The sequence below is a fragment of the Blennius ocellaris genome, assembly GCF_963422515.1.
Source record: "Blennius ocellaris genome assembly, chromosome: 5".
NCBI classification, from domain to species: domain Eukaryota; kingdom Metazoa; phylum Chordata; class Actinopteri; order Blenniiformes; family Blenniidae; genus Blennius; species Blennius ocellaris.
The window spans coordinates 2362417-2389996 of NC_137654.1; the positions used below are offsets into that span (position 1 = coordinate 2362417).

General features: G+C 49.1%; 1 protein-coding gene across 1 annotated transcript in view; it reads right to left on the minus strand.

Annotated features, from left to right (window-relative positions):
* Window positions 1-334: 334 nt before the first annotated feature.
* asxl1 (ASXL transcriptional regulator 1) overlaps window positions 335-27580 on the minus strand; it is a 36022-nt gene continuing 8776 nt past the window's right edge. The window contains exons 2-11 of the mRNA XM_080497401.1: window positions 27338-27421; window positions 24849-24968; window positions 23048-23243; window positions 19360-19520; window positions 18497-18581; window positions 17945-18111; window positions 16648-16744; window positions 4738-4843; window positions 3589-4594; window positions 335-3482 (exon numbers count right to left, since the gene is read on the minus strand). Of these exons, the coding sequence (XP_080353527.1) occupies window positions 1017-3482; window positions 3589-4594; window positions 4738-4843; window positions 16648-16744; window positions 17945-18111; window positions 18497-18581; window positions 19360-19520; window positions 23048-23243; window positions 24849-24968; window positions 27338-27421 (4488 nt within the window). The 3' untranslated portion in view covers window positions 335-1016. The remainder of the gene's footprint in view (window positions 3483-3588; window positions 4595-4737; window positions 4844-16647; window positions 16745-17944; window positions 18112-18496; window positions 18582-19359; window positions 19521-23047; window positions 23244-24848; window positions 24969-27337; window positions 27422-27580) is intronic.

The window sequence follows — 27580 nt, forward strand, 5'->3', positions numbered from 1 at the left end:
GGAGGCAACCGTCATTCAGATGTCAAAACTCATATCTGAACACGACTGGATATCTGGATCGTACAGACGTGCATGGCGTCACAGGTTCTACTGTGCAACGTTGCAGCCATGAGTGAAAAGTGCTGGGAGCTGAATCTCCTGCCACAATGTTCCTATTTAGATACGGAAAAATAAAAGCCTCTGCCATTAACGGTCAGCATAAAATGATTTTCAGGTGAAGGTCATCCACTTTGCTGGACACAAAAGCATAATCAGAGCACAATTCTCTTAACCCATTCATTTATTAATTAAATATGCACTCAGTAACGGCACAATTGAAATTGTAGTGCAGTAAACTACTTTTATATAAACAGTACTGTAAACTGTATGTAAAAGTACTGAGTTTCAAAAGGACTTAAGGTAGAAGCACACAGAAAAACGAATGACAGTAAAGCAAGTAAATGTAATCGGTTCCTTTGAACCTCTGCTCACAAGCTGAAACTCCAGGACACTTCAGAATGTTGGTGATTGAACCAAGCCTCAATCCAACTCTTCTCTGGGACCAGAAATGATGTGAAGGAGGCGAGTGACGGTCCGTCAAGCTGCTTCATAGAACCAGAGAAAGGCAAAACCAGTCATACAATGTTATTTCTCCATTTTAATGGTTAAAAAAATACTTCTTTGCTCAAAGAGACAACAATGAGTCCCTGTCTGTTGAAGAAACGAGGGATGAAACAATAATGACCACCAGGTGATGACAGGTGGAGCGAGGGAGGATGAGGTACATGTTTCTGAGGTGAGGAAACAAAAAAGGCACAATTTACAATCAATCATGCCCAAATTCACGATAATGATAATGATAATAATAATAACAATAACAATAATAATAATAATAACAACAACAACAATATCACAGCTAAAGAAAAATCTGAAAATCTTTAACCACAAAAAATACAGTTCAATTTTACAAGGCAAATCTTGCCCATGATGCTGTTGGGGGGGTCTGTACACTGCGACGGGGGGGTCTGACAGCAGCTTCACCTGACCACCAGACAGGACACGCACAGTTTGGAGGGCCCGATGCAGTCGTCGTGGCAGAAGGCACCGCAGCCTTGGCACATGATCATGGCTTTGAGGCGGCACGAGCACTTGAGCGCCACCTCCTCGGCCGTACCGTCCGTGAAGGCCTGGATGCTCAGGGTGGTCTGGCCGGAGGCCAGGCGGGGGCGCAGCTGCAGCACGCCGTCCGCCACGCTGCGAGAGAAGCTGCCGTTGTCCATGACGGACACGTTGGCGGTGTAGCTGACGCCTCCTCCGCCCGGCTTGGGAAGCTTCCCGTACAGCTGGAAGGGCAGCGAGGAGACGGCGGAGGAGGGCGAGGGCGAGGAGGAGGAGCAGGGGGAGGAGTACGGGCCTTTCATGTGCTCTTTCTTGGCCATGCGGGCCAAAGTCATCTCCATGTTGAGCAGTCCCTCCATGGCGCCTCCGCTCAGGTAGCCGTCCACACAGCTGGACGCCTCCTTCTTGGTGATGCTGAGGACGGCGGAGGACGACTGGACCTGGCAGGACGCCCGGACACTCACCTCGCCCTTCACCGCAGCGGGAGACAGCTGGGACTGAGGACCGCGCCAGTTCACCTTGAGGCTGGGCACCTCGGGCGGACAGGGGTCGGCGTGAGGCGGGGAGGGGCCCGCCGGGCCGGTCGCCAGGGCCCGGGGGCCGGAGTGAGGGCGGTCCGGAGTGGCTCCCTGGGGGGGCTGAGGACCCAGGGGCTCCACAAGGGTGGGAAAGCTCTGGTCCACCTTGCTTCTGGAGGAGGAGGGGGGCAGGGAGGTGATGACGGGGACCGCACTGGGGGTCTGCTGAGGCTGGTACTTGGACCCGGCGGGGGTCTCCATCAGGCAGGACACGGGCCGGCTCGTCTGGAACTTGGTGGTGGTCAGGTCCGGGCTCCGGGACTGCACCGACACCTCTGGCCTTCTGCGGGGGACGGGGGTTCTCTCTGCTGGGGGGGGCAGGCGGCTGATCTCCAGCCTGTTGGCAGAGTGAGGGGGCAGAACCTTCTCCAGGGACAAACTGCCCTGCAGGAGCTGAGTGACCAGAGGGTTGTTGGCCTCCACACTGGACACGGGCCTGGCGGAGTGAACCGGTCTCTTAGGGGCCCCCGCAGGGGACCTGGAGGGGGTCTGGCCCTCGTCGTCAGAAGACCTCTGCCTGGAGGCTCTGCTGTCGTCTTCAGGCTCCACTTTCACCACCACATGAGAGTCTCTCAGCCCCGGGGGCAGCACAGCGGGGGCAGAGTGGTGTTCTGGAGGCAAGCCGTTGGGGAAGCAGGGCTGGATGACGGTCTGGCCCTGGCGAGCCGTCACGTGGGCCTGGATGACCGGCTGCTGGTTCTGTGGAGGAGGGCTGCAGATGACCAGGTTCCTCTGGCTGCTGAGCTGGGGGGGCCAGTCCCGCTCCGCCTCCTGAACCTCGTTCTCACAGTCTGAAGCAGTCTCTGTTGAGTCGCTGTGTGTGCCCATCTCGTCCTCTTTGTCCGTCCCAGAGCTGTCCAGGAGGCCGGAGGACGCGCCCGGCTGATGCTTCTTGATAGCTAAATGAGACGAAGCCTCTTGAGCATCAACCCGCCGAGAACCGTGCTGGATGACACTACCGAGATCCGCCTCTTTTGCTTGTTCCTGCTCTTTGGCCTGAGTGTTGACCAGCGTCTGAATAACGTCCACACCCTGAGCCCCAAATCTGGGAAGAGAATCAGGGATTGAGGTTGTGGCCAGTGAAGGCTTGTCACACTCCTGGTCTACATTCTGAGAGGGAGCAGCAGACTGGTGTCCTTCGCTCTGCCTACCTGATGGTTGGTGTTCAGGAGAGAGCATGTTGGAGGAGCTCTCCTCCTCCACCGTGGTGTGATCCTGCTGAGGACTGGGGGTCTCTGGGGGGTCCGAGGAGATGGAGGCTGAGGTAGTGGATGCTGAAGCCCGGGAGGGAGGCTCTACATTAAGAAGCTGTAGTTGTGTTCCCGACGAATTAGAGCTCGAAGACGATTCCTGCTCCTCCATCCCACTATCATCTCCTCCTCCTCCTCCTCCTCCTCCTCCTCCATCTCCTCTTCCTCCTCCTCTTCTTCTTCCTCCGTCTCCTCTTCCTCCTCCTCCTCCTCCTCCTCCTCCTCCTCCTCCTCCATCTCCTCCTCCTCCTCCTCCTCCGGGCTCGATAGGTCCTGGGTGTTCTCTTGCTCGTCGTCCACTGCTGCTATCCGGTAGCCCAGCAGGAGGCCGCAGCCTGGCGCCGGCCGGCCCTGACCCTTCGCCAGAGGCTGCAAAAGCAGCAGCGGCCTCGCGCTGGGCCCGGGCTTGCTGAGCACGGGCTTTGATGTCCGCCAAGGTGCGTGCCCCACCTGTCCCCGACCGCCGCGAGCCCTCGCCTGGCGGCACAATGCGGGGGCATATTTGGTAGGTGGGGTGGCCTTTGACCCAGGGCGGTTTGATTCTGGACAGTTGAATCTGTGGCAGACAACAACAGACAGTTTGACTGGATAACAATCGATCTTAAAGGTTCAAATCTGTCGAATGTGCATGGATTTTATACCACCGAGACTGGAAATCTTACCCGGATCGGCGGCACCTTGGGTTCTTCGGTTGTCGGCTGGGGCTTCTCTGAACGGACACCGTCAATTGTGGTACGAAAGGACTGACGGTCGTCAAGCCGCGGCCTCTTTTCGGGGAAGCTAGAGAAGGCCTCTGCCTCGTCCGGCCTCCTCTTCTGGTCCTTGGTCTGGTTGCTGGGCACGGGGGTGGTGGCCGGACTGGCCGACGGGCTGCTCTCCCGGCTGCTGGTGGCCGTTCCTCCGGTGACGGAGGTCACCACAGAAGCCGTGTCATCCAGGGGGTCTGCGGCCACCACGGCACTGGACGATGCCGAGGAAGATGAAGAAGAGTCCAGGCCTGCGGTGAAAGCACCCTGTCTGTCAGAAGGTGAGGAAGGTGAAGAGGCCGGTGAGGAAGCAGAAGAGGAGGAAGAGGAGGAGGAGGATGGAGAGGTTGTGGAGGCCAGGACCGGCGCCACCTCCTCTGGGAGCAGGCGGACAGCAACCTCAGGCTCTTCGTTTGCACTGATGGAGGCGGGGCTGGGGCTGGGGCTGGGGGTGGGGGTGGGGGTGGGGCTGGGGGTGGGACTGCGGGTGGGGCTGGGGGTGGGGGTGGGAGCAGGAGTGGGGGCTGGCAGTGCCTCTGGTTCTGGAGTGGGACAGGGCTTTGGCTCGGTGAGGGGATTGTCAGCGGGGAGCTCCACAGCACAGTCACCCTGAAGAACCACCTCTGCTTGGACCAGAGGGTTCTCGGACGAGGGCGAGCCCAGGGGGGCCGCCGAGACGTCCAGAGGAGCGCTGGGCTCCGGGGGTTCTGCCAGCTGCAGGGCTGGGGTCGGCTTACAGAGGGTCCGGCGGGCCCTGCGACGAAGGTCTGCACGAGTGCGTCTTCTCATCCGCCGGCCCACGCTGCGACGTTTGGGAGCCCCGGTGGCCACCGCGGCCACGTCACTGTCCAACACGCTGGACGCCACTTCACTGGCCTCACTCATAGTCAGCTTCAGAGACTCCTCCCGGGTCAGGCCAGACCTGCACACAAAGCACTGCTCAGGATTTCCAGTTCAAAGGATCAAAGGATATGATGGGCATAGAGAACGTGTATTAAAAGAATGACGTCCAGCCTCAACAGGATCATCATAGATAAGATGACCTAAACTATTAAACTGACTTACTTTTGTCCATGATACTCCTCAAAGAACTTCTCCTTCCACGGCTCCACCTTCTTCTCTTTCTCCATTTCCTGTCGGAATCGCACCTGCATCTCGTGGGTGAACTCGCCTGCCAGGTCAAACATGTACAGTTAGTTTAAGAGGCGCTTCTACTGTCTCACTTACAGAACACAATGATGCTCACTTGTCAAAATTGTTCAGTAAAAAGCCAAACAAAGGCTTTAGAACTACAAAGACAAATTCTGGACCTTGAAAACTGGCCATAATGTAAATTAATCATCATGATATCCTACCATCTGAACAGCAGTGTGGAGTCCCACTAGACATAGTTATTGGAAGACAAAATCTGTTTGAACGATGATGAAATGGGTGACTTTCCCTCGTTTCAAGATGGGTTTTAACAGTATGAGCAAAATTAATGCATGGAGATGTGCTGTGGTTCGGACAGTCCTGATAATCACCACATTAAGAAGAGAACCGAGAACAGCATGGGGCCTAACCCTGGTCCTCCAGAGCCCCTGTCCTGCAGGTTTTAGCTCCTCCCAGATGCAGCACACCTCATTGCAATGAGGGGCTTTTTCACAAGCTTGGTGATGACATCATCACTAGATTCAGGTCTGCTGACGCAGGGGTCCGTCCAAAATGTCCGTCCCGTCTCCTTAACTATCGACATTTACTGAACCTGGAAGTGTTTTATATAGCGGCCATGATAACGACTGTCTGGATCCTCAACAAGCAAAACAAACGGAGGCTCGCTGCTTCCTGTAGAGCCTCCTTTAGCCTAGGAAACACTGATGCTTCCTTTAGCCTAGGAAACACTGATGCTTCCTTTAGCCTAGGAAACACTGATGCCTCCTTTAGCCTAGGAAACACTGATGCCTCCTTTAGCCTAGGAAACACTGATGCCTCCTTTAGCCTAGGAAACACTGATGCTTCCTTTAGCCTAGGAAACACTGATGCCTCCTTTAGCCTAGGAAACACTGATGCCTCCTTTAGCCTAGGAAACACTGATGCTTCCTTTAGCCTAGGAAACACTAATGCCTCCTTTAGCCTAGGAAACACTGATGCCTCCTTTAGCCTAGGAAACACTGATGCCTCCTTTAGCCTAGGAAACACTGATGCCTCCTTTAGCCTAGGAAACACTGATGCGTCCTTTAGCCTAGGAAACACTGATGCCTCCTTTAGCCTAGGAAACACTGATGCCTCCTTTAGCCTAGGAAACACTGATGCCTCCTTTAGCCTAGGAAACACTGATGCTTCCTTTAGCCAAAGAAACACTGATGCCTCCTTTAGCCTAGGAAACACTGATGCCTCCTTTAGCCTAGGAAACACTGATGCTTCCTTTAGCCTAGGAAACACTGATGCCTCCTTTAGCCTAGGAAACACTGATGCCTCCTTTAGCCTAGGAAACACTGATGCCTCCTTTAGCCTAGGAAACACTGATGCCTCCTTTAGCTTAGGAAACACTGATGCTTCCTTTAGCCTAAGAAACACTGATGCCTCCTTTAGCCTAGGAAACACTGATGCTTCCTTTAGCCTAAGAAACACTGATGCCTCCTTTAGCCTAGGAAACACTGATGCTTCCTTTAGCCTAGGAAACACTGATGCTTCCTTTAGCCTAGGAAACACTGATGCTTCCTTTAGCCTAGGAAACACTGATGCCTCCTTTAGCCTAGGAAACACTGATGCTTCCTTTAGCCTAAGAAACACTGATGCTTCCTTTAGCCTAAGAAACACTGATGCCTCCTTTAGCCTAGGAAACACTGATGCTTCCTTTAGCCTTGGAAACATTGATGCCTCCTTTGGCCTAGGAAACACTGATGCTTCCTTTAGCCTAGGAAACACTGATGCTTCCTGTAGAGCCTCCTTTAGCCTAGGAAACACTGATGCCTCCTTTAGCCTAGGAAACACTGATGCCTCCTTTAGCCTAGGAAACACTGATGCCTCCTTTAGCCTAGGAAACACTGATGCTTCCTTTAGCCTAGGAAACACTGATGCTTCCTGTAGAGCCTCCTTTAGCCTAGGAAACACTGATGCTTCCTTTAGCCTAAGAAACACTGATGCCTCCTTTAGCCTAGGAAACACTGATGCTTCCTTTAGCCTAGGAAACACTGATGCTTCCTTTAGCCTAGGAAACACTGATGCTTCCTTTAGCCTAGGAAACACTGATGCCTCCTTTAGCCTAGGAAACACTGATGCTTCCTTTAGCCTAAGAAACACTGATGCCTCCTTTAGCCTAGGAAACACTGATGCTTCCTTTAGCCTTGGAAACACTGATGCTTCCTGTAGAGCCTCCTTTAGCCTAGGAAACACTGATGCCTCCTTTAGCCTAGGAAACACTGATGCCTCCTTTAGCCTAGGAAACACTGATGCCTCCTTTAGCCTAGGAAACACTGATGCTTCCTTTAGCCTAGGAAACACTGATGCTTCCTGTAGAGCCTCCTTTAGCCTAGGAAACACTGATGCTTCCTTTAGCCTAGGAAACACTGATGCTTCCTATAGCCTAGGAAACACTGATGCTTCCTGTAGAGCCTCCTTTAGCCTAGGAAACACTGATGCCTCCTTTGGCCTAGGAAACACTGGTGCCTCCTTTAGCCTAGGAAACACTGATGCCTCCTTTAGCCTAGGAAACACTGATGCTTCCTTTAGAGCCTCCTTTAGCCTAGGAAACACCGATGTCTCCTTTGGCCTAGGAAACACTGATGCCTCCTTTAGCCTAGGAAACACTGTTGCCTCCTATAGCCTAGGAAACACTGATGCTTCCTTTAGAGCCTCCTTTAGCCTAGGAAACACTGATGCTTCCTTTAGCCTAGGAAACACTGATGCCTCCTTTAGCCTTGGAAACACTGATGCTTCCTTTAGCCTAGGAAACACTGATGCCTCCTTTAGCCTAGGAAACACTGATGCCTCCTTTAGCCTAAGAAACACTGATGCCTCCTTTAGCCTAGGAAACACTGATGCCTCCTTTGGCCTTGGAAACACTGATGCCTCCTTTGGCCTAGGAAACACTGATGCCTCCTTTGGCCTAGGAAACACTGATGCCTCCTTTGGCCTAGGAAACACTGATGCCTCCTTTGGCCTAGGAAACACTGATGCCTCCTTTAGCCTAGGAAACACTGATGCCTCCTTTGGCCTAGGAAACACTGATGCCTCCTTTGGCCTAGGAAACACTGATGCCTCCTTTGGCCTAAGAAACACTGATGCCTCCTTTAGCCTAGGAAACACTGATGCCTCCTTTGGCCTAGGAAACACTGATGCTTCCTTTAGCCTAGGAAACACTGATGCTTCCTTTAGCCAAAGAAACACTGATGCCTCCTTTAGCCTAGGAAACACTGATGCCTCCTTTAGCCTAGGAAACACTGATGCCTCCTTTAGCCTAGGAAACACTGATGCGTCCTTTAGCCTAGGAAACACTGATGCCTCCTTTAGCCTAGGAAACACTGATGCCTCCTTTAGCCTAGGAAACACTGATGCCTCCTTTAGCCTAGGAAACACTGATGCTTCCTTTAGCCAAAGAAACACTGATGCCTCCTTTAGCCTAGGAAACACTGATGCCTCCTTTAGCCTAGGAAACACTGATGCTTCCTTTAGCCTAGGAAACACTGATGCCTCCTTTAGCCTAGGAAACACTGATGCCTCCTTTAGCCTAGGAAACACTGATGCCTCCTTTAGCCTAGGAAACACTGATGCCTCCTTTAGCTTAGGAAACACTGATGCTTCCTTTAGCCTAAGAAACACTGATGCCTCCTTTAGCCTAGGAAACACTGATGCTTCCTTTAGCCTAAGAAACACTGATGCCTCCTTTAGCCTAGGAAACACTGATGCTTCCTTTAGCCTAGGAAACACTGATGCTTCCTTTAGCCTAGGAAACACTGATGCTTCCTTTAGCCTAGGAAACACTGATGCCTCCTTTAGCCTAGGAAACACTGATGCTTCCTTTAGCCTAAGAAACACTGATGCTTCCTTTAGCCTAAGAAACACTGATGCCTCCTTTAGCCTAGGAAACACTGATGCTTCCTTTAGCCTTGGAAACATTGATGCCTCCTTTGGCCTAGGAAACACTGATGCTTCCTTTAGCCTAGGAAACACTGATGCTTCCTGTAGAGCCTCCTTTAGCCTAGGAAACACTGATGCCTCCTTTAGCCTAGGAAACACTGATGCCTCCTTTAGCCTAGGAAACACTGATGCCTCCTTTAGCCTAGGAAACACTGATGCTTCCTTTAGCCTAGGAAACACTGATGCTTCCTGTAGAGCCTCCTTTAGCCTAGGAAACACTGATGCTTCCTTTAGCCTAAGAAACACTGATGCCTCCTTTAGCCTAGGAAACACTGATGCTTCCTTTAGCCTAGGAAACACTGATGCTTCCTTTAGCCTAGGAAACACTGATGCTTCCTTTAGCCTAGGAAACACTGATGCCTCCTTTAGCCTAGGAAACACTGATGCTTCCTTTAGCCTAAGAAACACTGATGCCTCCTTTAGCCTAGGAAACACTGATGCTTCCTTTAGCCTTGGAAACACTGATGCTTCCTGTAGAGCGTCCTTTAGCCTAGGAAACACTGATGCCTCCTTTAGCCTAGGAAACACTGATGCCTCCTTTAGCCTAGGAAACACTGATGCCTCCTTTAGCCTAGGAAACACTGATGCTTCCTTTAGCCTAGGAAACACTGATGCTTCCTGTAGAGCCTCCTTTAGCCTAGGAAACACTGATGCTTCCTTTAGCCTAGGAAACACTGATGCTTCCTATAGCCTAGGAAACACTGATGCTTCCTGTAGAGCCTCCTTTAGCCTAGGAAACACTGATGCTTCCTTTAGCCTAGGAAACACTGATGCTTCCTTTAGCCTAGGAAACACTGATGCCTCCTTTAGCCTAGGAAACACTGATGCTTCCTTTAGCCTAAGAAACACTGATGCTTCCTTTAGCCTAAGAAACACTGATGCCTCCTTTAGCCTAGGAAACACTGATGCTTCCTTTAGCCTTGGAAACATTGATGCCTCCTTTGGCCTAGGAAACACTGATGCTTCCTTTAGCCTAGGAAACACTGATGCTTCCTGTAGAGCCTCCTTTAGCCTAGGAAACACTGATGCCTCCTTTAGCCTAGGAAACACTGATGCCTCCTTTAGCCTAGGAAACACTGATGCCTCCTTTAGCCTAGGAAACACTGATGCTTCCTTTAGCCTAGGAAACACTGATGCTTCCTGTAGAGCCTCCTTTAGCCTAGGAAACACTGATGCTTCCTTTAGCCTAAGAAACACTGATGCCTCCTTTAGCCTAGGAAACACTGATGCTTCCTTTAGCCTAGGAAACACTGATGCTTCCTTTAGCCTAGGAAACACTGATGCTTCCTTTAGCCTAGGAAACACTGATGCCTCCTTTAGCCTAGGAAACACTGATGCTTCCTTTAGCCTAAGAAACACTGATGCCTCCTTTAGCCTAGGAAACACTGATGCTTCCTTTAGCCTTGGAAACACTGATGCTTCCTGTAGAGCCTCCTTTAGCCTAGGAAACACTGATGCCTCCTTTAGCCTAGGAAACACTGATGCCTCCTTTAGCCTAGGAAACACTGATGCCTCCTTTAGCCTAGGAAACACTGATGCTTCCTTTAGCCTAGGAAACACTGATGCTTCCTGTAGAGCCTCCTTTAGCCTAGGAAACACTGATGCTTCCTTTAGCCTAGGAAACACTGATGCTTCCTATAGCCTAGGAAACACTGATGCTTCCTGTAGAGCCTCCTTTAGCCTAGGAAACACTGATGCCTCCTTTGGCCTAGGAAACACTGGTGCCTCCTTTAGCCTAGGAAACACTGATGCCTCCTTTAGCCTAGGAAACACTGATGCTTCCTTTAGAGCCTCCTTTAGCCTAGGAAACACCGATGTCTCCTTTGGCCTAGGAAACACTGATGCCTCCTTTAGCCTAGGAAACACTGTTGCCTCCTATAGCCTAGGAAACACTGATGCTTCCTTTAGAGCCTCCTTTAGCCTAGGAAACACTGATGCTTCCTTTAGCCTAGGAAACACTGATGCCTCCTTTAGCCTTGGAAACACTGATGCTTCCTTTAGCCTAGGAAACACTGATGCCTCCTTTAGCCTAGGAAACACTGATGCCTCCTTTAGCCTAAGAAACACTGATGCCTCCTTTAGCCTAGGAAACACTGATGCCTCCTTTGGCCTTGGAAACACTGATGCCTCCTTTGGCCTAGGAAACACTGATGCCTCCTTTGGCCTAGGAAACACTGATGCCTCCTTTGGCCTAGGAAACACTGATGCCTCCTTTAGCCTAGGAAACACTGATGCCTCCTTTAGCCTAGGAAACACTGATGCCTCCTTTGGCCTAGGAAACACTGATGCCTCCTTTGGCCTAGGAAACACTGATGCCTCCTTTGGCCTAAGAAACACTGATGCCTCCTTTAGCCTAGGAAACACTGATGCCTCCTTTGGCCTAGGAAACACTGATGCTTCCTTTAGCCTAGGAAACACTGATGCTTCCTTTAGCCAAAGAAACACTGATGCCTCCTTTAGCCTAGGAAACACTGATGCCTCCTTTAGCCTAGGAAACACTGATGCCTCCTTTAGCCTAGGAAACACTGATGCGTCCTTTAGCCTAGGAAACACTGATGCCTCCTTTAGCCTAGGAAACACTGATGCCTCCTTTAGCCTAGGAAACACTGATGCCTCCTTTAGCCTAGGAAACACTGATGCTTCCTTTAGCCAAAGAAACACTGATGCCTCCTTTAGCCTAGGAAACACTGATGCCTCCTTTAGCCTAGGAAACACTGATGCTTCCTTTAGCCTAGGAAACACTGATGCCTCCTTTAGCCTAGGAAACACTGATGCCTCCTTTAGCCTAGGAAACACTGATGCCTCCTTTAGCCTAGGAAACACTGATGCCTCCTTTAGCTTAGGAAACACTGATGCTTCCTTTAGCCTAAGAAACACTGATGCCTCCTTTAGCCTAGGAAACACTGATGCTTCCTTTAGCCTAAGAAACACTGATGCCTCCTTTAGCCTAGGAAACACTGATGCTTCCTTTAGCCTAGGAAACACTGATGCTTCCTTTAGCCTAGGAAACACTGATGCCTCCTTTAGCCTAGGAAACACTGATGCTTCCTTTAGCCTAAGAAACACTGATGCTTCCTTTAGCCTAAGAAACACTGATGCCTCCTTTAGCCTAGGAAACACTGATGCTTCCTTTAGCCTTGGAAACATTGATGCCTCCTTTGGCCTAGGAAACACTGATGCTTCCTTTAGCCTAGGAAACACTGATGCTTCCTGTAGAGCCTCCTTTAGCCTAGGAAACACTGATGCCTCCTTTAGCCTAGGAAACACTGATGCCTCCTTTAGCCTAGGAAACACTGATGCCTCCTTTAGCCTAGGAAACACTGATGCTTCCTTTAGCCTAGGAAACACTGATGCTTCCTGTAGAGCCTCCTTTAGCCTAGGAAACACTGATGCTTCCTTTAGCCTAAGAAACACTGATGCCTCCTTTAGCCTAGGAAACACTGATGCTTCCTTTAGCCTAGGAAACACTGATGCTTCCTTTAGCCTAGGAAACACTGATGCTTCCTTTAGCCTAGGAAACACTGATGCCTCCTTTAGCCTAGGAAACACTGATGCTTCCTTTAGCCTAAGAAACACTGATGCCTCCTTTAGCCTAGGAAACACTGATGCTTCCTTTAGCCTTGGAAACACTGATGCTTCCTGTAGAGCCTCCTTTAGCCTAGGAAACACTGATGCCTCCTTTAGCCTAGGAAACACTGATGCCTCCTTTAGCCTAGGAAACACTGATGCCTCCTTTAGCCTAGGAAACACTGATGCTTCCTTTAGCCTAGGAAACACTGATGCTTCCTGTAGAGCCTCCTTTAGCCTAGGAAACACTGATGCTTCCTTTAGCCTAGGAAACACTGATGCTTCCTATAGCCTAGGAAACACTGATGCTTCCTGTAGAGCCTCCTTTAGCCTAGGAAACACTGATGCCTCCTTTGGCCTAGGAAACACTGGTGCCTCCTTTAGCCTAGGAAACACTGATGCCTCCTTTAGCCTAGGAAACACTGATGCTTCCTTTAGAGCCTCCTTTAGCCTAGGAAACACCGATGTCTCCTTTGGCCTAGGAAACACTGATGCCTCCTTTAGCCTAGGAAACACTGTTGCCTCCTATAGCCTAGGAAACACTGATGCTTCCTTTAGAGCCTCCTTTAGCCTAGGAAACACTGATGCTTCCTTTAGCCTAGGAAACACTGATGCCTCCTTTAGCCTTGGAAACACTGATGCTTCCTTTAGCCTAGGAAACACTGATGCCTCCTTTAGCCTAGGAAACACTGATGCCTCCTTTAGCCTAAGAAACACTGATGCCTCCTTTAGCCTAGGAAACACTGATGCCTCCTTTGGCCTTGGAAACACTGATGCCTCCTTTGGCCTAGGAAACACTGATGCCTCCTTTGGCCTAGGAAACACTGATGCCTCCTTTGGCCTAGGAAACACTGATGCCTCCTTTAGCCTAGGAAACACTGATGCCTCCTTTAGCCTAGGAAACACTGATGCCTCCTTTGGCCTAGGAAACACTGATGCCTCCTTTGGCCTAGGAAACACTGATGCCTCCTTTGGCCTAAGAAACACTGATGCCTCCTTTAGCCTAGGAAACACTGATGCCTCCTTTGGCCTAGGAAACACTGATGCTTCCTTTAGCCTAGGAAACACTGATGCTTCCTGTAGAGCCTCTTTTAGCCTAGGAAACACTGATGCCTCCTTTAGCCTAGGAAACACTGATGCTTCCTTTAGCCTAGGAAACACTGATGCTTCCTTTAGCCTAGGAAACACTGATGCTTCCTTTAGCCTAGGAAACACTGATGCTTCCTTTAGAGCCTCCTTTAGCCTAGGAAACACTCATGCTTCCTTTAGCCTAGGAAACACTGATGCTTCCTTTAGCCTAGGAAACACTGATGCTTCCTTTAGAGCCTCCTTTAGCCTAGAAAACACTGATGCTTCCTTTAGCCTAGGAAACACTGATGCCTCCTTTAGCCGAGGAAACACTGATGCTTCCTTTAGAGCCTCCTTTAGCCTAGGAAACACTGATGCCTCCTTTAGCCTAGGACACACTGATGCTTCCTTTAGCCTAGGAAACACTGATGCTTCCTTTAGAGCCTCCTTTAGCCTAGAAAACACTGATGCTTCCTTTAGCCTAGGAAACACTGATGCCTCCTTTAGCCGAGGAAACACTGATGCTTCCTTTAGAGCCTCCTTTAGCCTAGGAAACACTGATGCCTCCTTTAGCCTAGGACACACTGATGCTTCCTTTAGCCTAGGAAACACTGATGCTTCCTTTACCAAAGGAGATCAGCTCCTGCTGCCCCACAATTCCTTGCAGCGACAACATTTAAAGGGCCGGCTCATCAGAGCGTTCAGAGAAACTCAGGATGAGTGAAAAAGGAGCAGATTATGTAAATGACCAAAGAATAATCTGCTGGAACAACTTGAAATCATCTAAAACCCAAAAGTACTTTTTATCGTCCATTTTCAGAAACTTGTAGTTCTTTTACCGCCACAGCAGACGTCACTGACTTGTGCCGCCGTCACTAAGTGTTAGATCTAAATTCATGTGTGGATGTCATCCGACTGGCTGTGGTGTCCAGCAGATGAAGTTTAGGCTCGATGGGACCATGTGCAGCCGAGATATATAAACATGTATTTCCATGTGGATGTGGTAAGGTCTGTCATTACATCTGAGCCTAATATGGGCAACGGACTAACAATAATACATGAAAGTCCTGCTACCACAAGGCAGTGCCAGGACTGTGGATGGACATTCACATATGGACGTGTTCAGGGCAGCACTGTGATGATCCGTGAAGTTTCAGGCAGAATACAGCATGTAGAGAAGTTACATACTTGACATAATTCCTGTTCCATGGAGAACCATGAGAATTGCATTAGAGCGCGATGGCCACGCCCTTTGAGTTTTGAGCAACCTCTTGATACGTTTATCAGGAAGGCCAGTTGTATATACTGGTCAAATTCACGGTCTCTCAGACTTCGCCACTGAGAGGCCCTCGTTTTCACGCTTAAAACAAAATGGCAGACTTCCTAACTTGGGCCTTTTACACGACACTTCCTTTTTAGTGGCAAAACAAACGTTGGCCACACCCTCAGATATTTTGCAATGACTTAAGAAAGGTTTGTTCACCAATCCCTTTTCTATCCCCATGCTAGTTTTCAGTTACATTGGAATGATCCCCTCAGACTATTTGGCTTTAGAACATTAAATTTGGTCCAACATTGGAAAACTCCAATATATAAAATTAAAAATTCCTGACTTTTTTTGGTTTGAGTTTTTGGGATGTGCATAAGAGACTTTTTTGTGAGTCTTGGGATGATAAATGTGTGCGCCAATTTACGTGGCTCTCCATGAAGTGTAGTTCTGGGGCTACATTTTTCAGATTACGCAGGTGGCGCCGTCGTGTCATTTTGCCAATCACGGGCGATTCCCCAAATTATCACATTTTTCACTGGGCCAGTCGCAAAAAGATACGCATGTTTAGGCCCTCAAAAAAACACAATGGAATTTACAGGACGATAACAACAAACCCTGGGGTTCCAGTAGGGTTCTTCAGTGCTCAGACCCCAATGAACGCTGCAAGCAGCGTTGAGCGGGTTCTTGCTACTTGTGGTTCTGACTCCCACTGAGAACGTCAAGCAGCACGTGCATCTATCATTATATGAATCCTGTGAAATGTGGGGTCAGTCTGAGCATGGACAGGCTATGTAGACCATACTTCCTGTGTCCAGCAAGTGGCACTACGGCTGACGGCCATGTTGTGAAACGGCTGGAAGGAAGGCAGGACTCTGGTGCAAAGCATCAAGCCTGAGGCCAATCTGACCATGTTCAGGCCGTTTACATTGCACTTCGTGTTCCATGGCGAGAGCCACGCCCTCATACTTTTGCGGAAGGTTTAACAAAGCTGAACAATCCCAGTTCTATCACCATGCCAATGTTCAGGTAAAGTGGAATTACGTTGTAGGACAGGGGTGGCCAACCAGCCAGAGAGCAAGAGCCATGAAGATGACGACAGACAGCCTCATCATGTGAATTGGGCTCAAAAACAAACTCCCTCCCTCACACAGACACGAAATGACACAAAGTGAAAATGCATACGTAATGCATGATACATCTCCATATCCGGAATTACAACAGTTAAACGGTGGGCAAGGCTTGGATTTACAGCATGAACAGAAATCATTCCACCCCCTCAGCCCACACAAACGTGCAGGGACTGTCTGCAAATCGCAAGACAGATACTACAAACATATCCTTGTCTAATCAAGTGTTGTAGTGTGGTCAAGTGAAGACCGCAGGACTTTTGTGACGCTGCAGTGGACACCAGTTACGCCATTGGTTATTTTTGTGGCATTTGTCTTCGCTATTGCAGCGGTTTGTAATTTGCAGACGGTCCCTACCTGCTAGTCACACAGCTGGCTGAACAATGTGGTTTCTGCTGCTTCAACAAATAACTACTTTTGATCAAAATAAGCTTGTAGTATATCGTGTGAGTGTGGTTTATGTGATGAAGTTTCACTGAAGAGTTCTTGATGCTGGAAGTTCCCAGAGCTGCTCTCAGCAGGTGTCTGTGTCTAATCCACCAGTGAACTACGACACTACAACAACACTGTTTTGTTGCGCATTTAGGCCCTCAAACTAATATAACAATAATAATAATCCCAGCAGTTTCAACATTCCAACTGGGTCCCGCTGCAATAACCTTTATATACCAATGACGGTCATCTTGCTGTTCATCTCACTAAATTTGGACCTTCTCGTTCGTGTTCATTCAAATTCTCCACCAACAGTCTCAGATGAGCTGGTATTCATCTGAGGACCTCCTCGGTCCACCCAGACCACTTCCTGTCCCCTGGTGCTGGACTCACCTTCAGCCAGCCTCTCTTTCCAGCTCTGTGAAGCGTGAGTGAAGAATTCATTGTTGAGAGCTGAACTGCTCAGTCTGGCCATCCCATCAGGTCCAATCTGAGGAAGAAACGTCACATTGTCCAAACAAAGGTCAGGTCAGAGGTCAGCGAGCAGCTCGCCGGAGAATACACAGGTTCCAGTGTCTGCTGGAGGATATCAGATGAAGGTGGAGGGACCAGCCGAGTTGTGATAAATACAATCCCGTGTGTAGATGAGACGTGGACAGGACAGCCGAGTTCCACGTACGGCCCCGGGCGTGGAGGCAGTAGGACCTGCGCTGCGCCGTGCCCACCTCCTTTTGTCTTTGAGAGACCACCGCTTTCCGCAGCCAATTTAATGTCCGCAGCTAAAAGCTCCAGCGCGATACTCAAATCCCCCCCCCTCCGTCAGGGTACCAGGACCACGGAACAGGTCTGAGTTTGAGGAGCCGATTGGTCAGTGATTTACTACACGCCCTCAATATTTTAATATGTCAGCTGGATGAATCCTCTGTTGTCAGCGTGCTCAGCTTTGGTTGGTTTTTTTCCCCCTTTTCCTTTCTTTGCTGCTCAACTGTAGTGTTGTTGTGGGTCTGGGGACTTTGCATCGCGTTGGAGCTTTCTGTTTGCAGCATAGCGCACCATGGGCTGCATCGCGTCCGCGGTCCGTCCCGCGATCAGCGCCGGAGTGGAGGGGCTGCTCCTGCGTTTCAGCACAAAGCTAAAGGCTCCCGTGTCGCCAGCCGGGGCGCTCGGGTAAGTAGGGCAAGTCACCGGAGCGTTGGCTCTCTCAGAACAAACACGGAAGTTACAGCTGCAAACAATAACAGTTAACTAAACAACGAGTGCAAAGTGGAGGATGTAAACAACAACAGAGGGTTCATAAGGTCTAGATCTGCCTCCAGGCTGAGACGACTGTTGTAACGTCACATATCTGTGGAGCTCTTAAGCCCCGCCCACTTTTTAAGCTCCTCTCTGCGGTGGAAATGGGCACCGGAGCCGAGCTCCGGCTTCGCTTTGCCGTACCGCTCCCGCACTTTGTGCAGTGGAAACGGTGCTAAAGAGAACACCTTACGTGTAAGGAAACACTATGTGACCCTCTCCACACTCTTTGTAAAGACAACTGCGTTCACATGAACTCTTCAACAAATTGGCACTCAAACTAGACGAAGTCTGGTTTCTCTTCTTCGTTCTTCAGAACAGTCAGAGCAACAAGTTTGGCCATTGTGTGTGTGTGTGTGTGTGTGTGTGTGTGTGTGTGTGTGTGTGTGTGTATTACTTGTCGGTCGACCTCCGGCAGCAGCTGCAGCAGTTGTTGTTGTGAGTGTGCGGGGAAGGCTGCGAAGGTCCGCACATTGATGAGAGCTCTGATGTTGGTGTTGACCAAGATGGAACCAGGAGTCTCAAAGTCCACGTCCACCCCACCCCGGCTCCTCTTCATAGGCCCTGTCACAGCACAACGTGGCCCTCATGTCCATGTTTCCTGCTTTACAAAGCCTCCACACCAACTGAAGCCGTTGGACTCTTTCAGTGTTTCCATGATTTCTGTTAGAAGTCAGCAACCTGTAGCTCCAATAATAATAAACCATTTCTTCTCCTTTACATTTTTGTTGTACAACAAGTTATCCAAGAAACAAATATTACAACTAACTTGAGTTTGTCAACTACATGAAGTGTCGCTTTCTCTTAACTGCATGACACAGTGAATGTTTTTAACGGCATCAAAATCACTCAAAACAGTTGAAAAAGATGACAAATATGAGGCAGCCCAGGCAGATTGTGCTCAGGGTCAGGGTTAGCTGTGTTGTTGCAGGACGCGTTTGGTATTTACCTGATGGGACATGTTCCCCGTTCACCTTGAGAGGAGTGAGAACCACGCGAGGCATCATCACCGCTTTCTTCCTCTGCCTCCCCGACTGAACACACATCCACACGACACGTCACTCACTGAGCAGCAGTGTTGGGCAAGTCACTTTAAACTAGTAACTCTTTTTACTTTCACTTGCTCATCACTTTCAAAGTAACTAGTTACTATGGAAAGGGAACCATTTGAACCTGTAGACTGTGTTCCTAACGCGGTGCCTCCTGCCAGTCCTCTGGCAATGCGCCACCTAGAGGCTTGAACGTGCAATGGCAGTGTAGTGTGACTGAGTGAAGGATGAAATGTCAACTTCTAATGTCTGTTTTACTCTTTACATGTATTTCTATTGTCTCCAACCTTCTACACACGTTACTTTGTCTTGTTATGGCAGAGTACTCGAGTAAACAACTGACACATGTGCTCATTGTCCCCAGTGTCACTACGGTGAAGCAGTGGGTCAACAAAACACAACGTACAGTATGGTGAAACTTTTGCTGGGCATATTTATTGTAGCCATTGAAACAGGCAGTATAGAAAATAAACTGGCTCAGAACATTTAGCAGGAATCATCAATAAAAGTGCAAACTGCACGTGTGCTTCACGGTTACCACGGTAACTGCAGTTGAGTTATGCACGTGAAGTAACGAGTAACAAGCCTGTTTAAGTCGCAGTAATGATGAACGCCTTACTGATTCAGACAAAGTAACTAGTTACTGTGATGTGTTACCTAATAAGGCGTTAGTCCCAACACTGCTGAGCAGTCAACTTGCATTCACGATATTTATTCTACATTTGTGTTCCGGTTAAAGAAAGAGGATAAAGCAGATCCCGACCTGCCGTGAGCGGCTCAGCCTGGTCTGGGCGTGTTGAGGCTGCTGGCTGTCCAAGCGTCCCTGCTGTCCTGCCGCTCTGCTGAGACGCGTCTGAGGCTGGCTGCTGGGAGCCGGCAGCTCTGCAGAGCACGAGGCACTGGACGAACTCTCGTCCACCGAGGCTTCGCGTCCAATGGAAGAGACACACACACACACACACACACACACACTCATTTGATGGAGACTATGAGATCAGGGAAGACTTGAGCTGCATGAAGCAGAACAACGTTGTAAAGACTCCTCAGATCGACCAGTGCCCAGGAAAGGGAGAGTTAAGTGACGTGACACAGGAGAGGGAAAGAAAAAGCCCAGAAATGTTCAATGCAGCAAAAAGCCCTGGGGCAGGGCTCCAAACTGCTTTCCAGGCCAGGCCCTCCTTTTGATGTCAAAGATAGGATTCAGCTTGGTAGTTCAGCCTCTTCATGACTGCAATTCACACTGACTGACATGAACCAAGGAGTAAACATTTCCGCCTCCAGCAGCTAGAGGGCGCTCTGGACTGGAGACGACTGCATGCTGCTCCTGCACCAGATACCAACCGACACTCTCAAACATGAACTCAAACAACACAGGAAGACACAACACAAACAAGATGCCTCCAACAACAACATACTATTTAGCAGATTACAAACTGCAGGTAGAATATAGGAAAAGTAGAATATGCAGTAGGAAAAGTAGAATATGCAGTAGAAAATGCAGTAGAAAAAGTAGAAAATGCAGTAGTAAAAGTAGAATATGCAGTAGAAAATGCAGTAGTAAAAGTAGAATATGTAGTAGAAAATGCAGTAGTAAAAGTAGAAAATACAGTACAAAATGCAGTAACAAAAGTAGAAAATGCAGTAGTAAAAGTAGAATATGCAGTAGTAAAAGTAGAATATGCAGTAGTAAAAGTAGAAAATGTAGTAGTAAAAGTAGAATATGCAGTAGTAAAAGTAGAAAATGTAGTAGTAAAAGTAGAAAATGCAGTAGTAAAAGTAGAATATGCAGTAGTAAAAGTAGAAAATGTAGTAGTAAAAGTAGAAAATGCAGTAGTAAAAGTAGAAAATGCAGTAGTAAAAGTAGAATATGCAGTAGTAAAAGTAGAATATGCAGTAGTAAAAGTAGAAAATGCAGTAGTAAAAGTAGAAAATGCAGTAGTAAAAGTAGAAAATGTAGTAGTAAAAGTAGAAAATGTAGTAGTAAAAGTAGAAAATGTAGTAGTAAAAGTAGAAAATGCAGTAGTAAAAGTAGAATATGCAGTAGTAAAAGTAGAAAATGTAGTAGTAAAAGTAGAAAATGTAGTAGTAAAAGTAGAAAATGCAGTAGTAAAAGTAGAATATGCAGTAGTAAAAGTAGAATATGCAGTAGTAAAAGTAGAAAATGTAGTAGTAAAAGTAGAAAATGCAGTAGTAAAAGTAGAAAATGCAGTAGTAAAAGGAGAATATGCAGTAGTAAAAGTAGAAAATGTAGTAGTAAAAGTAGAAAATGCAGTAGTAAAAGTAGAAAATGCAGTAGTAAAAGGAGAATATGCAGTAGAAAATGAGAGAAAGTAGAGAGCAGAAAGCAGTCAGAGAGCAGGCAGAGCAGTCAGAGAGCAGGCAGGGCAGTCAGAGAGCAGCCAGAGAGCAGTCAGAGAGCAGGCAGGGCAGTCAGAGAGCAGTCAGAGGGCAGTCAGAGAGCAGACAGAGCAGTCAGAGAGCAGGCAGAGAGCAGTCAGAGCAGACAGAGAGCAGGCAGAGAGCAGTCAGAGAGCAGTCAGAGGGCAGTCAGAGAGCAGACAGAGCAGTCAGAGAGCAGGCAGAGAGCAGTCAGAGCAGACAGAGAGCAGGCAGAGAGCAGTCAGAGCAGACAGAGCAGGCAGAGAGCAGGCAGAGAGCAGTCAGAGCAGACAGAGCAGGCAGAGAGCAGTCAGAGCAGACAGAGCAGGCAGAGAGCAGTCAGAGAGCAGGCAGAGCGCAGTCAGAGAGCAGGCAGAGCAGTCAGAGAGCAGTCAGAGAGCAGACAGAGAGCAGACAGAGCAGGCAGAGAGCAGGCAGAGAGCAGGCAGAGAGCAGTCAGAGAGCAGGCAGAGCGCAGTCAGAGCAGCCAGAGAGCAGCCAGAGAGCAGCCAGAGCGCAGTCAGAGCGCAGTCAGAGAGCAGGCAGAGAGCAGGCAGAGCAGCCAGAGAGCAGCCAGAGAGCAGGCAGAGAGCAGCCAGAGAGCAGCCAGAGAGCAGTCAGAGAGCAGTCAGAGAGCAGACAGAGCAGCCAGAGAGCAGGCAGAGAGCAGGCAGAGCAGCCAGAGAGCAGGCAGAGAGCAGGCAGAGCGCAGTCAGAGCGCAGGCAGAGCAGCCAGAGAGCAGCCAGAGAGCAGCCAGAGAGCAGCCAGAGAGCAGGCAGAGTGCAGGCAGAGCGCAGTCAGAGAGCAGGCAGAGAGCAGCCAGAGAGCAGGCAGAGAGCAGGCAGAGAGCAGGCAGAGAGCAGGCAGAGCGCAGTCAGAGAGCAGGCAGAGAGCAGCCAGAGAGCAGGCAGAGAGCAGCCAGAGAGCAGGCAGAGAGCAGACAGAGCAGCCAGAGAGCAGGCAGAGAGCAGGCAGAGAGCAGGCAGAGAGCAGCCAGAGAGCAGACAGAGAGCAGACAGAGAGCAGACAGAGAGCAGACAGAGAGCAGCCAGAGAGCAGGCAGAGAGCAGACCGAGAGCAGCCAGAGAGCAGCCAGAGAGCAGACAGAGAGCAGACAGAGAGCAGTCAGAGAGCAGACAGAGAGCAGACAGAGAGCAGCCAGAGAGCAGACAGAGAGCAGGCAGAGAGCAGTCAGAGAGCAGACAGAGAGCAGCCAGAGAGCAGTCAGAGAGCCGACAGAGAGCAGACAGAGAGCAGTCAGAGAGCAGTCAGAGAGCAGTCAGAGAGCAGACAGAGAGCAGACAGAGAGCAGCCAGAGAGCAGCCAGAGAGCAGCCAGAGAGCAGTCAGAGAGCAGTCAGAGAGCAGACAGAGAGCAGACAGAGAGCAGCCAGAGAGCAGACAGAGAGCAGGCAGAGAGCAGTCAGAGAGCAGTCAGAGAGCAGTCAGAGAGCAGACAGAGAGCAGCCAGAGAGCAGTCAGAGAGCAGCCAGAGAGCAGTCAGAGAGCAGCCAGAGAGCAGTCAGAGAGCAGTCAGAGAGCAGACAGAGAGCAGCCAGAGAGCAGCCAGAGAGCAGCCAGAGAGCAGTCAGAGAGCAGCCAGAGAGCAGTCAGAGCAGCCAGAGAGCAGTCAGAGCAGTCAGAGCAGGACAAGGAGTCTCCAGACGGGGTGAACAAGGAACCCAGGTCTGTTCTGTGTGTCCGTGTGTAGCCGGTTAACAGATTGGGTTTGAGGAAATACATTTCTAATGAATGACTTCTAGTCCAGTGTGACTCGTGTGTTTGCTTCTCCTCTTTCTGGACCCATGCAATTTCATCTGGACCCACTTAGTGTGAAAAGCTTCAGCTTTATTCCAACTATTCAGGCGTTTGTGGCACAATCTTTTAACGTATTGAAATATCATTTCCGAAGTGTTTGATTTTATGGAGTTTGATGGCTGACAAACATTCCTCTGTGTCAAATCTACATTTAAGATGAATGTATCCCAATACATCTGTGAAACTCTCAGAATCCTACGTAGCACACGATGTAGGTTCTGGTGGACACAGTGTAGGGAAGTGTCTGAGCGTACCATCATTGTCCAGGCTGGCAGCCATGGTCTCACTGGAGTCGCAGCTCTCCTGCTCCGTGGCCTCGGTGGGGCCCCCCGGCCCGGCCGAGGCCCCCGCCGTGGCAGTGCTGCCGGAGGCCGAGGGGCCGGAGCTGCCGGACCCCTCCAGCGCGGCGTCGGACTCCAGCGGCGCCTTTGTCCACTGCGGGGCATTTTTCTAGGGAGAAGACACCAACATCAGGTCTCTGGAACACTTCCCTCTCAGAGGTACAACCTCCCTTTGCTCATTTCTAACGTTGAGCACATGTTGAACCCATTACTGAAATAGAGTCCTGCCTTTTCCTCACATGGTGACCACGATGGCCTGCGACACACACTTGGTGACGTTCATGTCTGTGCCTTGAGGGTTGTTGGTTAAATCACACATCAGGGCTTGACATGAAGGATTTGGACTTTTTACTTGCCCAGACACATTTTTACTTGCACTAAGTTTAATGGAAATGTAGAAGCGTGGGCAATGTATGAATTCCACCTTCATAACTTCAAACACTTGTAGTTTCTTTAATAATCAAGATATCGTAATGAAACTCAGGGAAGGCCTATCTCTTCATACTCTTCAGTCTGAAGGAGTAATAATGTAGATTTTAACTTTGTTCTTGGTCTGAAATAAATGTGATAGTATTCAGATTGGAACTGTCACACCCTACTACCTTACTACTACATACTGCCACACCTTATTTATTGTATTAGTCACTTTTTATTTCAATTACATGGTAAATGTGTCATGTATTTTGATTATATTAGTCAATAACAAATCAAATCCTGTTCCTCTTCCTGCTCAGGCAACTTTTTTCTGAACCATAAAAAGTTATAAAACTTCGGGTTTAGAAAGTCAAAACAATCAAAAATACATTGGTTTAGTTGAAGTTGTTTTGATGCGTTGAATTCCAGAGTTTTTAATTCGTTTCGGTGACGATCTGAATGTTGACGGAAGTGAAAAATTCAAAATGGCGGATTTTCCCCGACGACGTAATTCGAGGGAATCCTGAGGAATTACGTGATTCTATCTGATCAAAATGCTCATTTTCCAGGAAAGACGCGGCGTCACTGAGCAGAATGCAGAACACGACTGGGGAAGAAAGTAGCGGCTGCGGTCTTCAGACTTCTAGCAGACGTTTTCTTATGACGGCGCTCTTGGAGCGAGAAATGGCCACGCTCTGCGGCGGCGTGATCCGTTGGTGATAACAAGTGATGTTTGCAGAACATTTTTGTGAAATATCGCCAAAAAGCCAGGAGCCCGTTTGGGCAAGCTGGAGAGAAGATTCAGTTGCCGGAGCAAAGCTTTACTAGCCCGGGACGTTCAGACAAGCCTTCATGGCGAGTCCTGCACCAGCACTACAGCCTTTGTTGACTTCATTGATTTGATCTTTCCCTCTGACTTGTGGCCTGTTAGCAGGCAGAGCGGAGCTGAACGGTCTCACTTCAACAAGTCATGAGTAACATGCCGATATCACGATGCATTTGTGATGCATTGACCAACGCTCTGCCCCTCAGCACACCCCGGCTGGATCACAGTGCGCCCTGGACAGCTGGACTCCCTCCCTGACCCTCCACTGTGTGACTGAAGGTTCCCGGTCTGAGCTGGCAATGAAACGCTTCAAACTGTCCAGCGCTGCATTGAGTGACGGAAGAGCTGCTGGACCGCAGTCTGCTGTCCGTGAAGCTTTGGTTACACAGGTGAACAAACCTGGTTCCCAAACGTCAACATGGTCGGTGGTTGAAGCTTCTGACACAAATATGAATAAAACCTTTGCTGGACTACCTTGAGAGTGAAGAGGCTCATCCGTCCAGGCAGCTTGAAGAAAATACTGTTCTTCACTCGGTCCCCCCTCACCTGGGAGTGCAGCATGGTGACCAGGCAGGCCAGGGGAGCTGTGCCACTACACACACACACACACACACACACACACACACACACACACACACACACACACACACTATATGGACCCGACTTATAAACAGATGAGGCTTTACATTGTGCGTCTCCTTCTACCTACCTCCTGTAGGAAGCAGCAGCAGGTCAACAGGTTCATGTGGAAGAAAGACAGAAAGCTGCATTAAAGACGACTGGATGTTCCACACTAGAAATCACACTTATGTTCACAGTTTCCACAGCCCGTGGCGGGGCGGCAGGTTCCGGTACGGCTTAGTGCCCCCAGGACCAACCCCGTCCTGCGTCCCACCAGACAATACGGTAAAGACGGAGGCGGGGTTGTGAAGGACTCGGAGACGCATCCAGCAAAGAACATGGGAGCAGCCGGCGACCGTCCAACTTGTTGTCTGTGACTCAAGTTAAACTTTCTCTTTGTGAACAGCAGTGAAGCTCCTGCTGAACCTCCTCCTCCTGTTCCTGAGAGGAGCGTCTGTTTCTCCTTAAAAGACGGCGACGTTTCAATAAAGCCAGTGAACAACACAAGCAGTGAGCAAAGCGGTGCATGTAAACCACAGCAGGAGGGTCACAGGCCATGAAATCATTCCATAGTGAGGGGAAGTCCAGAGTGGCCATCGCCACTAAGCAGAGGCTTCGTCGTCGCTCCTCCTCAGACCCGTCCCCCGTCCCCCGTCCCCCGGTGCAGGATGTCGGACCCAGTGTCGCGCTTTCTTCCCACATCATCCACAACTTTTCAGTCGGACGTGAGAAAACGCCGCCGCAGCACAGGAAGTGTGGTGGAACCGCTTTATGGTCTTCTTCAGGTTCTCACATCGCAGCTTATGATGTTTAAAGCACAAACAATACAATCGGATATCAAAACTCTTCTGGAGCTATTCCAGGCTTCAAAGGGCTCATATTATCCAACTATAACACTTTCACATAATCTTGTCAGTTCAAAAAGATTGTACCGTATTTTCTGCCCTATAAGGCGCACCGGATTATAAGGCGCACCTACATTGATTGACATAATTTACAACTTCATTCATATATAAGGCGCACTGCTCTATAAGGCGCATGGAACAGACCGGCAACATTTATAGCTCAAAGCCATTAAGTTACATTTTCCACTGATTCTAACACCCAGAGAGATGCATGCATTTTATTTTGATAGTCCTACCTGCAGCCTATGCCAGGAGGACACTACACACAAAACCTTCTTCACTACTGGTTGACAACTTACAACTACCGGTAATAAACTAAACTACATGAACTAAGCAACAAAAACACAACACAACACAATTATTACCGACACCACAAACCAAATATAACCCCCAATAATTGCATTTAAAACACCACAAACAGCTGCAATGAATTATGGGAGTTTCTATCGGCTGCACTGAGGAGCTCAGGTTGAATTTGTCGCTGCAAGGCATGATGTCCCATCATGCCTTGCAGCGACAAATTCATGTTTTGTGTTGTTGGAGGTTATTGTGGGTTGTTGTTGGGCTTGGTGTTGTGTTGATTGTGTTTATGTGTTTTTGTTCCCCAGTTTAGGGAGTCATTATTTCATCTAGTTTATTTTGGTTTGTTAGAATGTTGGTGTGCAACCATGAGTGATGAAGGTGTTGTGTGGAGTGTCGTCCTCTCTGAAGATCCGGTTGCAAAGTTAGAGTTGTCAAAATAAAAGCTTCTGGTTGTTCAGCTGTCAAATAGCAGTCTCGAGTAGAACAATCGTCCATATATAAGGAGCACCGGGCTATAAGGCGCACTGGCAGCTTTTGAGAAAATTTGAGGTATTTAGATGCCTTATAAGTGCGGAAAATACGGTATTTAAAGTTTATTGCCTCAAATCCCTGCATTTTGAATCTTGGATCATAGGAGCTGCGCTCAGAATCTGCTGTGTCTGTGTGAGCTGGACTGGCTCCGCCCACACACGCCCATCTTGGGAAGAGGAGGAAGTTCTTCCTCTCGTGGTGCCATGTGTCAGAGCAGAGCTGCCAAATTGTGGGAGGAGTCAATGGGAGGGCCCACCTTGACTGGGATTGGCTGAACCTCTAATGACACCATATACAGTTTGATTTCTGCTTGGAGCAACACACTTTTTAAAACCTGGAACCAGCCAGGGGGAGAGGACACACGTTCTTCACTTGTGGGGCGTGGTTCCAGGTGTGGGGGCGATTAGTCCTGCTGGAGAACCTTCAGGAAGTGGATTCTGCAGAATACGACCCTTTTAAATGTGATATCTGGACAGGTCACTGTGACCTACGGTTTTAAAATAAAGCTTAATGAACTAAACAATTCACTGTTTTATCAAAAGTTAAATAATATAATAATGACTATACAAATGTGTTTAAAAGTGTGTGTGTGTGTGTATCTCACCGCATTTCCTTCAGTCCCTTGGTCTGGATGACATGGAGGATTTGTTTGGGGGTCATGGGTGCATCGGAGAAGTTCTCCAGAACCTGGAAGACAGTTTTTACAGAAGAGGGACAGAACAAACCTTCAGAACACTCAGAGTAAAAGGTGCAATTCCTTCAACAGCCAGAGCATTTCAAATCCACTCGCATCATCAGAATACTTCCACAGGCATTACAGTCAATTCAAACTCTACAGCAACGAAG